At 34.3% G+C, this 11,823-nt stretch overlaps 1 protein-coding gene across 1 annotated transcript in view; it reads left to right on the forward strand.

Moving 5' to 3' along the window:
• LOC128991728 (mucin-4) overlaps positions 1 to 11,483 on the forward strand; it is a 49,954-nt gene extending 38,471 nt beyond the window's left edge. Inside the window, exons 9-14 of the mRNA XM_054414868.1 lie at positions 364 to 500; positions 683 to 805; positions 1,700 to 1,788; positions 2,713 to 2,839; positions 7,486 to 7,620; positions 7,733 to 11,483. Coding sequence (XP_054270843.1) covers positions 364 to 500; positions 683 to 805; positions 1,700 to 1,788; positions 2,713 to 2,839; positions 7,486 to 7,620; positions 7,733 to 7,885 — 764 coding nt within the window. The 3' untranslated portion in view covers positions 7,886 to 11,483. The remainder of the gene's footprint in view (positions 1 to 363; positions 501 to 682; positions 806 to 1,699; positions 1,789 to 2,712; positions 2,840 to 7,485; positions 7,621 to 7,732) is intronic.
• Positions 11,484 to 11,823: the final 340 nt, after the last annotated feature.

Raw genomic sequence — 11,823 nt, forward strand, 5'->3', positions numbered from 1 at the left:
TTGTTAATTTTTATGGAAAAGCCTATTTTTTTTAACTCTGGATATTTGTAAAACACGGAAAAATAACAGAACAAACTCCTACTCTCTGGATTCCAACAAAAATCTCCAGAAATTGACAACCCTGCCTCCAACTACCAACTTGTTATGGAAACGCTCACTAGCGCTTGATGCTGCAGCGGAGTGCACCGAAACTACACGACACTCCTAACGGTGCACGCCAGAATATATGCTAACCGCAGCACTGCTTTTGGTCTATATTTAATTCTTTTGTCTATGATGTCACCTTGTTCTTGAACACTTCATTCTTGAAAGTGTTGCTACTTTCTATACATTCAAATGTTTCATTGATGGTTGTTGTCACAGAACCATCATCAGAAGGTGAGCAGATGCTGTCACTGGAGCCCGAGCCTTCAGCCTTCACCATCAGAGACGTCACTACTTCCTCCTCACCTCAGGACATGGAGAAGCGGCTGTCTGTGGCGTCTCTCGGCTCATACGAGGTAAACTGGCCATCTACTATATATTAATCAAACCTCAATATCCCTCCTTTTCACAAGCCAGAGAGATTTGCTCAGCACTTGAGTGGGCTGCAATTAATGGAATAGTTCAATGAAACCCTATGCAAAGTTGAATCTACTAAGCAGACTACTTGATACCGGTTACACTTTGTGTGTTGTTGTAGGTGTCTCCTGGTAGTGAGAGTTTACATAACCTATCACAAGCCATCCTACGTCGTCAGCAGCTGGAGTCTGAGGATCCGTCCACCAGTCTGCCTCCATTGCCTGTCTGCTCACTGGTTGATCAGGTAAGCAGGTTGACTTTGAACAGTTACAAATAATTTAAACTTTCCTGGGTTTTTAACCTGTCCAAAATCTTAACGCTGTAATCTTTTACACAATAATTATCAGACCTTTTTTGTCTTCAGTGTGCTAATACATTTTCAAACTTCTCCTAAAGAAGGTAGTAAAGAGGTCTTTGGATGGTTAAAGTAATACTTCATCTACTTTGATAGAGATGGTAACGTCTAGGAGGGGTCTAATCTCAGCAAACACAGCAACCTTGTAACATTGAGATAATTGTTTGCGATCGCATCAAAATTTGACTTCGTCTCCACACTCACAGCAACATTGCAACCATCTCTTGCTATCATGGCTACATTCCACATTGTGTTCACTTCCTGTGATCACAGGGCCCTTTGTTTCTCCTACTATACATTACCATCTCTATTGGTCATGTTGTCTTAGTGACTATCTCTTAGTATCATGGCAACATCATTCTTTACCTCCTGTTCCCCCGGTGGCATCGAGATCATCTCCCTCAATTACGGTAACATGGGGATCATATTTTGTAACTTTTGGCGACATCTTGATAATCTCTCAAAGTCAAGTTGATATCTTAATCATATCCTGCTATCATGGCAACTTTATAATGATATTTTGCGACCACGTCAACATCCGTATTCATTTTCCAGCATTATGACAATGCAGGATTGTGGGAAAACATGGTAAAATAATTATTAGATAATTACTCCCAACCGATTAAATCTCAAATTTGAATCTCTTCATTAGATTTTGAGAATTAAAGAAATTAAGATTTTGTTACATAACCTCTTTCATACCTTACTAGATATAAGTGAGTATTATACATTTTGTGATAAAAATATGTATACATATTTTTAAAAAGTGATTTATTTCCCTAGGTGATAGAAGTGGACAACCTAGTCACCCGACTGTTAAAAGTCATCAGGATAATCCAGCAAACCAATGACAATTCTGCTCTGCTAGAGAGGTAAAATTTTGCTTAATTTGCTTTTAATTTTTTTTAGTTAACTAATTGTAGCTTTACAATTTAACAAAACTAAAAAAAAGACTGTAAGCCTTGTTAATTTAGGCTACTGTAGAAATATTTGCTGTTGTAGATAAATACTGATTACTTTACCACCATTGATCGTACAGCGTCAATTTCAAACCTTGTTGTGGGGGGGGGGGGCTTGCAGACTTAAGCTCTGCTTGTAAACTACTTAATTACTGACTTAATTTGTTGAGCATATTTTTCTAGCCCCAGGGGTAAATGTGACAAACCATTATCCATACTCCTGGCACTTTGTTAGGAATAAGTGCTCGGAATAAATCCTCAGTTTATGAAATGTTTGTAAACATATTTCTGTAAACATGTACAGAACAACATGTTCGTGTAAACATGTTTGTGGTTTTTTATATTTTCAACAAACTATATTTGATACTTCATTTTCCTCTTTTGGTGTAATTTACTAGCTTTTACTCAGTACTTTTACTCAGTCTATATTTAAAAACAATTCTGATTCTTATATTTTGCCTTACCAGAGTTACCAAGCCTCAAGATTTGGAAAATTACAATACAGTCCATTTTACAAATTTGTAGGTAATTGAGGGAAACACAGTTAAAATATTGATTCCTGTATGTTATTCTTTCATAAAAGTTTTCAGCCCTAAACAGTTGACTTCAAAATGGATCAAGAACTTTGGCTGTTTTATGTGTGTAAGGATATAAATTCTCAGCATACTGTTTTAATAGTATAGATTGCATGGCTCTATATTAAAATGATATGAAATAATAACAATCCTTTTTCGAAGGGCAAGAACAACTTAAAAGATAATATTGAAACTGGTAAAGCAACGGTGAATCGTTTATTGTTTTTTTACCGGCTTTTATGCAAACGTTGTTATTTTCCAGAAAAAGGTTGTCAGACTCGTTGACAGAGACGGAGGCGCAGGTGGTCAGTGGAGAACAGCTGATTGCTCAGTTGCAGCTGCAGGTGCAACAACTCAGGGAACAGGTGCAGAATGACAACTCACCTGAGGTAACTATGGACATCAGTGTTTATAATGCTTCTATTTCAGGGCTGTGCATATAAATACAGGATTAACCTTAGTATAAAATTCCAAACATGTAGCAGGGAACCTCCGGTAAGTACATTAATAACGTACATCTTCTATATACTTATAAAAATGTGGCTTTTCTCTACTTAACCAATTTTCACGATTTATGTTTCATTTTAAACCTTTTTTCATTCTAACGTAGTGATGAAGAATAACTAGAAAGGTAATTAATTACCTTGAGGGCTTTGCCCCCAAGTATTTGATTTATGTCTACAGTTTGTTTTTAAAGACCCAATGATGCTGACAACATTCCGTATTACGGTTTTAATCGTGAATTTTAAACAGCTAATTGCCTTCAGTTGAATGATTAACCACAGTCAACAAAAAACAGATTATAACAAAACATTATATGAAAACGTAGATTTTAAATAGGATACCTGTATTGTTAAATTGTAACCTAATTGAGGTAGGTACATCACTTTATTACGGTATAGATGTATATTCAAAAATTTTAATTTGTTGTAAATTAGTAGTTTTGTTATCCTAATAATCTGAAAGGTAGAATGGCAAGAGTTTACTCGAAAGGCTTTACAAGAGTTAGAAGGCTCGTTTAGCCTTCAAATCCAGTTTTGTGCCCTATTAAAATTTGCAATTTGCCCAAGGAACCCCTCGTGTTCTACTTTTCAAAAATATTATAAGTTTATGTTTTTAGACAAAAACATTTTGGTGAGTTAGCTATGTCTTCTCCGTCCTATATTTGTAATTTAAAAAAATACATAGTAATTGATTAGAACCCAAAACAAAAATTACTTTTTACTCCTAATAAAATACAAATTGGTTAACATTTTAAAGACATAATTATTATGTTAGAACTTAGGAAATAGTGTTACAGCTTCTTATCAGTTAAGTTACATTTTACAAAAGTCTTCACATTTGTGTAGATTCACTAAGCTTTCCCCTAAATTATGCTTGTAATTTCCATTGTAATGTCTTGCTAAAAAGGTAATTCTTTGAACAAACGTTATGTAATTCATCCAGTAACAGCAGTGTTGCGTTGAATCAGGTTCTGTCCATGGATGAAAGACACTTTGATTGAAGCGAAGCTGTATTTGAGGTGAAAGTGAGTTTTGTTCCGCAACATCTATTGACATGTTTTATCTTGGATTGACGCCTGTCAAAGCTTGGGCGCTTATAGACGGCCTGGCACTAACTAGAAGAGTCGCATAGACGAGCGCAAAGCATGGTTTTGTCGTTACGCTAGCTAGCATCTGTTTTTATCCTTGTCTGATAAATATTGTTCCACTGTAGGTGTAGTTTTATAATAGTTTTGTTCAAACATTGATCAATAGGAAATCTGTTGCTGTAAAAGTTTATATCATGTTAACTGTTGGTTCTTTATTTGCTGATTTCACGTGTTTTTTATTGGTACACAGATTGATTCTTTGCAAATATATACAACACCACGGGTAGAGTTAAGTTTGAGTCCAGGGGCTGATAGATGTCCAATAAAAGATCCGGAAACATAACACTTATATTTTGTCTAAATAAAGGACTTGTTTGATAAATAAATATTTCTTTATTGTCACATACACAAGAATACATTCCAAGTTTCTAGCGCAGCTAGAGGAACAGGTGACATTGTCAAATTGTTGTCTTGTTGTTGCTGGAAGAAAAATGGAAGATTTTAAGAGAAATAAACTTAAATCTATTCCTTTTAAAAAATAGTCCTAATCAGCCTCTTTGATTCCCTCTAACTGAAACATAACTGATAGCTAATAAATAATAATTTTCAGACAAAAAAAGATTGATTATTAATTCCACAGATTTTTCATTGCTCAACGTTTAACAATAATCTTCTTTTGCATTTTAAGAAACTGAATTCGCTATGTAAGACATTAGTTTATAAAAACAATCATAACTGACAAAATGTTCCTTATGGTGAAATTTAAGACAACTGTTTATGATGTATAGAAAATTTTAAAAGTCTGTGATGAAAAATAAGCTTTAATGTAGAAGTCAGGAAACACAAAAAAATGATTACTTTGGCTGTATAGGACTTGTAAATTGTCAGGTTTTGGTTACGTCAAATTTCAATTCCGGCCCTTAAACATGTGTTTTTATAAATGCAACCAAGCACCAGAAAACAACCAAAACATTTATACAGGGTGAATTTTAAATGAGTTACCCCCCTACTTTTTTCTACATTTCTTAAGATATAAACTTCGGACCACGTCAGATCATTGTAGTGTAGTAAGTACTTCATTTTGACTTAATAAACATTTTTGGCCGCCATCTTGGATCCGCCATATTGGATACAAATTTTTTTTTTCAAATGTAAAGGTAGGGTTGTGACCCATTGATTCAAACTAGAATTTCACGCTGATTACTATGCCGCAATTAGTTTTAAAAAATCTTGATCCGTTCTAAAGTTATGAGGACTTTTTATAACTTTATTTTTAGCCCATTTTAACATTGTGCATTTACAAACTAAGACCATAATCTCAAAATAGTGCTAGATAAAGATAAGTATACACCACCATTCATTGTTGACCTATTATCACTTGGTTATGACGGATGTATTTTTTTGGCCGCCATCTTGGATCTGCCATTTTGAAATGTGATAAATTAATTTAAATATGAAGGTGGTGTTGTGACCCATCATTTCAGACTACTTTTTATGCTGAATTTAATGCCGCAATCTGTTTTGCATTTTCATATTTGTTTTTTGAAATATTGGAAATATAAGTAAGATAATTTTAATATTTCATCAAGAAAGCCTAAGAAACAAAAACGGATTGCGGCATTGAGTTCAGCATAAAAAAGTAGTTCAAAATGATGGGTCACAACACCACCTTCATATTTAAATTAATTTATCACATCTCAAAATGGCAGATCCAAGATGGCGGCCGAAAAAAATTAATCCGTCATAACTAAGTAATAATAGGTTGACAATGAATGGTGGTGTATACTTATCTTTATCTAGCACTATTTTGAGATTATGGTCTTAGTTTGTAAATGCACAATGTTAAAATGGGCTAAAAATAAAGTTATAAAAAGTCCTCATAACTTTAGAACGGATCAAGATTTTTTAAAACTAATTGCGGCAGTGTAATCAACGTAAAATTCTAATTTGAAACAATGGGTCACAACCCTACCTTTACATTTGAAAAAAGAATTTTGTATCCAATATGGCGGATCCAAGATGGCGGCCAAAAATGTTTATCCAGTAAAAATGAAGTACTTACTACACTACAATAATCTGACGTGGTCCGAAGTTGATATCTTAAGAAATGTAGAAAAAAGTAGGGGGGGAACTCATTTAAAATTCACCCTGTACATACATATGCCCTCCCATTCCGGTAACCTCCAGGTCCAGGTTAATTACACAATAACCCTAAGTTAGATAAGCAGGTTGTAATATAATAAGAGATTAGAGATAAGAGAATAATATGCAAGGGATTAAAAATGTAATCAATAATAACCATTGTAATACAGTTTTTAATTAATTTTTTTTTTAAAAGAGGTTGGCGGCCTCTTTTAACCTTGCATTTGCCCGTCCACATAGACTACAGATCTGTGCGTGGAACGTATCCAGCAAAGCAAGGGGTGAGCCGGTACAGTACAAAGGTGAACTGTACTGATAAAAGTTAGTGGCAGTGACCAGGATCCGAACCCAGGACACTTAACTCACACATTCTTTTCTTTGTTTAAAATAAAAGTTATGTATAGTACACTTTTAATATTTTTTAATTTTATTTTTCTAATTTCTTAGCAAATTTGCACTGAATGAAGTCACAGAATTCCCAAGACCATATTGTTTTTTATGCACATATCTTACCTTTTCAACTACACGTAACAAATTTACATATATAATAGTTCTTTATTTATGTCTTCTAAGTTTGTGGTTGTACATTTTTTTACAACTCACAAAACAACCTTGTATTTCTGTTTATTCATTGGATTTAATTCACTGTGATCTTAAGAGATCAGTATCAAGAAGAAAAAAAAAAGAAAAAAAGAGCAGTACTAAACCTTTTTGTAATATTTTTAAAGTAGTTACCACAACAGTTTTTTAAACTACCTACCATTTTTATTTCCCGTATTCAAATTATGCATATAGTTAAAATATTGTCTGTAAATAGGTTTTGGAAGAATTTTGGGCTTGCAGACTGATGTTCGAGAGACTGCCTAATTGTTTGGGGACGTTTATAAGACTACCAAGGGTCTATTACTGTCCAAATATGTACAGCATTCTGCCATTTCTGTAATAAAAAAAAAACTACTCTACACCCACACACTCTTCTCAGAACACAAATCACACTTTTTGTGGATTTTCCCTCCCATCTTAAATAGTTATTTTTCTCCCAAATTGAGTGGCACAGAGATTAAGGTGGGGTCCATTAAGAATAGTGGTAAGAAAAACAAAGAACGTTACGCTGTTGTCAGATTTAAACAAGCTGACTCTGATCTTACAAGCCAATCGTTTTGAAACAGTTGGGCTTTTTTATATTTTGGTGTCTACAATGGAAAAGCACTGTCGCTTATTTAGTCTCTTTGGTCTATTTTTGGAGATTGTATTAGGGAGAATCAGTAGTTATTAGTTAATGTGATGTTGTGTGTTTTACAGAAGACATGTCTACTGCAAGACAAAGAGAGACAGCTGGGCAAGGCTTGTCTGTCCAAGCAACTAATCACTGACAACTGGGGTCTGGCAGTGAGCGAGGTGCAACGTCAGTACCATGCTATAGACTCTGCACTGGAGGTAATGCAACAACTAGCTACCAAAAATCAGCCTACAACATTATAGGCCACTTGTTGACATCAAATGTACAAGATGTTTATGACTTGTGATTGATTCTTGTTGTATTGTCTAGGTGTTGGCCAGCATACAAGGGGTGGTACAACAGACACCAGCCCTAGCCCAGCTACAGAAGGACCTGGAGGAAGCCAACTTCCAGTGTGCCTCCAACCTTCCCCTCGCCCCCTCCCCTGACCTCAACGCCAACAGACCGTCCGTAACTACGTAACAATTGACATTCGTCGTTATCTGTTATCTCCTCAGCAAGACTGCTACTGTTGTTTATTCCTACGTCCTTTTAATAATCCTAGAGTACTTACTCGACCTAATAAGAACCTAGTATCATTAAGTTTATGTTCTATACTAGAAATCAGTGTTTTACTTTTAATAATTTTTAAAAGCTCCAATCTGTGGAATCAACTAGTTTTGTAAATGTATCGAAAGCATGACGTTTTTAAGTGTAGTTTTGGTTGGCATTGATTATAGAAACTTAAGTTGACGTGATACATTGGTTTTGCTGATATTGAAGTATCAATCTATAGTTGAGGATGTGTAAAATTAAACTATTGAGTATTGACTTATATTTAAACTAAACAAATTTTTTAATTTCAGTTAAAATCAAGTTCAAATTGATTCTAAGCGTTTTTATTTTTTTAAGTTTTAATTTCAATAGCTATCCTATTTACAAATAATTGTTAGTTGATATTTAATTAATCAAATTAGTTGTATAGTAGGAGTTTCTGTGCTATCAAAGGTATTGAAAAGTTAATTAAATATAATGAGGGTTTGAAACCCAACATAATTTGGTAATATTTAGTTAAATTATTTGTATAGCTTTATCGTGAATAAGTAATTATTTTCAGAAAATAATTTTACTCTGGTAATACTTTTGTATCTATTTTTCTCATAAATCTAATTTAAATTTTGCAATAATTGTGTTGGTCTTAATAAGAATCATAATGTTATTGCTGCAATATGTTTACTAGTTTGAACCGTTCCCTTTCAAAATGTAAAAAATACCACTGGCGTAAAAACACACAAAATCTTTGGCCTATCAAGAATAGAGCTGAGCAATAAAACAAACCCTATAAGTTTGCAGGCCCAATCTGAGTACAGTAGACCCTCTCTAATCCGGCACTCAATTAATCCGGCGCCTTTTGACGGGGGAGGTCTTCCGCAATCGTGGCAAAATTCAGATTATATCCCACGGCTGAGTTGGCATCATCATCCACTCCCACGGTCATGGAAACATCATGGTCGTCTTGCATGATTGCGGCAAAATCATGAACATTTGCTGAAGTCACGGTAATGTCATCGTCATCTTGCGCGGTTGAGGCAAAATTATGACCATCTCCCATGGCCGTTTAGACATTATCATTGCCTCCCGTGGTTACGGAAGCAACATCTTCGTCTTTGCGCGATGGGGGAAAATCATTAACATCTCCCGCGGTCATGTAGATATTATCGTTGTCTTCCGCGATCACAGCAAAAATCTGATCATCTCCCGCGGCTGTGTTAACATCATCATTTACTCCCGCAGTCACGGAAATGTCATCGTCGTCATGCCCGATTGTGGCAAAATCATGAACATCTCCCGCGGTCGTGTAGACATCATCGTTGTCCTCCGTGACTTCGGCAAAATTCTAAACATCACGTGGAGACGTTATCATCGCCTCACGGAAACATCATCGTCATCATGCCCGATCGCGGCAATAGCGGTTTCCGTTCACGCGATCCTCCAAGACGTGTTTAAGTGCTAAAATGCACTTGATTCAGCGTTTTTATTGATAACATTCCTGTAATCCGGCATTTTCACTAATTCGGCAGTATCACAGTCCGATATCTGCCGAATTACTGAGAGTCTAAGTTTTTCTACAACAAACAAATTTAACTGTGGAAATATTTGTAGACGATAACTTCCACTGATACCGCAAGGGCATACAGTTTTTATAAAGTAAAAACAATAATTTTATTTTGCTGTTTAAGTAAGAGTAATTTTCTAGACCTTTTTCTTGTTCACAGAATACAAACTCCTCAAAATTTAAGTGGTGGTCCCAAATCAAGCCTGTGACTGTGGGGTTGAAAATCTGACAAGTCATATTTTGAACAACTCATTTCTCCTCATGTGTATTTTAAGTAGGATTACTCAAATCCATCAACCAATTAAATCTGTACTAACTTGGATTACTTAGATAGATTTGGCTTTATAACCCGTTTCTGCAAAAGGTTTGGTTTTAAATAATTGACAAAGATTACTTGGTCACCAATAGGTTATATTACATAATTTACAACCAGTCCCATGTGCTTTTCTTGTACCACTACTAATCTGGTACAAATATATTTTGTTACAGAACATTTGACACTTTTTAATCCAGCACATTCGGGTCTTAGGCAGTATCAGATAAACGAAAAGACGAGCTTTTGAACACCGTTGTAGTCATGTAAAAATGGCTATTATTTAAAGTACAGCAGAAATACTGATGAAGTGGACAGTAAAGAAAAAATATAGTAGAATACTACACAAGATTGATGGGATAAATATTGAGGACATTCTGGTTTTAAACATTTAAGGTCTTTCTTAGAATTTTGCTCCCATTTGTCATGTTGGGACTTGAAGATCCTTGCAGCTTAATTGGCATGAAGAAATTTTAGAACAAGAGTTTAGAGCATATTTTCATCTACAACAATTGTTCAAGACTTGAAAAATGTGAATTTAATTTCTAACATCACAATGTTTAATGCAGCTATAGTATAAGACCTCAGTAACAGTATTGGTAAGAGTTTTAATTCTTGAAAACAATTAATTTATAATTAAATTAAGATACTGTATTGATGTTTTGTACAAGCCTTAAGTTATAGATTGATTTAATTTTGTATAGTAAGTAATATGGTGTAACAATTTGTTTTACTATCTTATTTATAATTTTACAGTTCCGTGATATTTAATAGTGGCCTCTTTTAATTAAAAGGGAACATAATACCGTCCCAGTATATATTTTAAAGTAGAGTAACAAAAAGAAAAAAAAAAACAGGTATTTTATACTATATATTGGTTAATATTTTATTGCATTATTTTTAGGCAGGCTTTTAAACGTAAGCAGATCACATTAATTTGCTCTTTAAGACTAGAGATGTTTTGATAACTTTCCTGTGGAAGCTATTTAAATTTAATCTAAACCTCACACATTCTTTACTAAAGTACCTAATTTTCATCGTGCTTTTTTGTTTGGACACAGGTATTTTTACCTGGTGATCATGACAAGTTAGTCTGTGGTTCAGTGATAGCACTATAGACTGTTCACCAAAGCAGGTATGTCGTTGGTTTGTGGCCTGGTGTCGCTGCTTTTCTTCTATACGAGCTTATTTCTTGCGTTGCTTGATACGTTCCATGGACATGCCTAATGCCTGCTCAAAGGCAAGGATAAAAGAGAACATCAACCTCTTAAACAAATGTTTAATCTCTTAATGCATTGAGAACTATAAAAGTGATTTAATTCAAAAAACTCATATTGCCATCCTGTTAAAGTACCCAAATTATCTGTGTGATTAAATTACTGTAAGCCAAAATTATAAATGTTAATTATTACAAGGCTGTTAAAACTTTATTTTTTATAGAGACCCAGTGTAATCTTCTGTGATTGGGACCTTTGGTTCTCTTGTATGATGGTGTAAATATTGAACCAAACATGACTGAGTTTTTGAATGTTGTGCCAAGATATTCTTCGTTTTGTGTCTGTGTCGTAGTGTTTTAACTTAATTTTTTAGTCATAAATTATCAGTCTAGTTTTAACTCTAGTGAAAGTCATTACTGTTTAAAATAAAGTGAATATTTAACAGTATTTCGTTTGCTTTTCTTTACCAAGTCAACTGTTAATTTATTTTTAAGGGAAGCCAACTGGCTGATTTATAGCGAATGATTTCAGCTCACTTACCTGAAAAAAAAAAAAATCAAGGGGAAAGATGTACGGTCAAAAAGGCTTTGTAAAACTTCACTGACACTTAATTCTAGTATAGGATTTCTTCTCTGAGATCTTGTTTGTTTATCTAAAACCCCATGTTAATTTTCTCAAGCCTACTGTGACAGTGTCTTTAAAAAAATGCCCATTGTACATTTCAGAAATTTTGTATGTTTAAATTACTTTTGATAACCATCACACTAATTTTGAC

Source organism: Macrosteles quadrilineatus, unplaced genomic scaffold (assembly GCF_028750875.1).
Source record: "Macrosteles quadrilineatus isolate MER2022 unplaced genomic scaffold, UCM_ALF_1.0 Scaffold_1__1_contigs__length_201487025, whole genome shotgun sequence".
NCBI lineage: Eukaryota > Metazoa > Arthropoda > Insecta > Hemiptera > Cicadellidae > Macrosteles > Macrosteles quadrilineatus.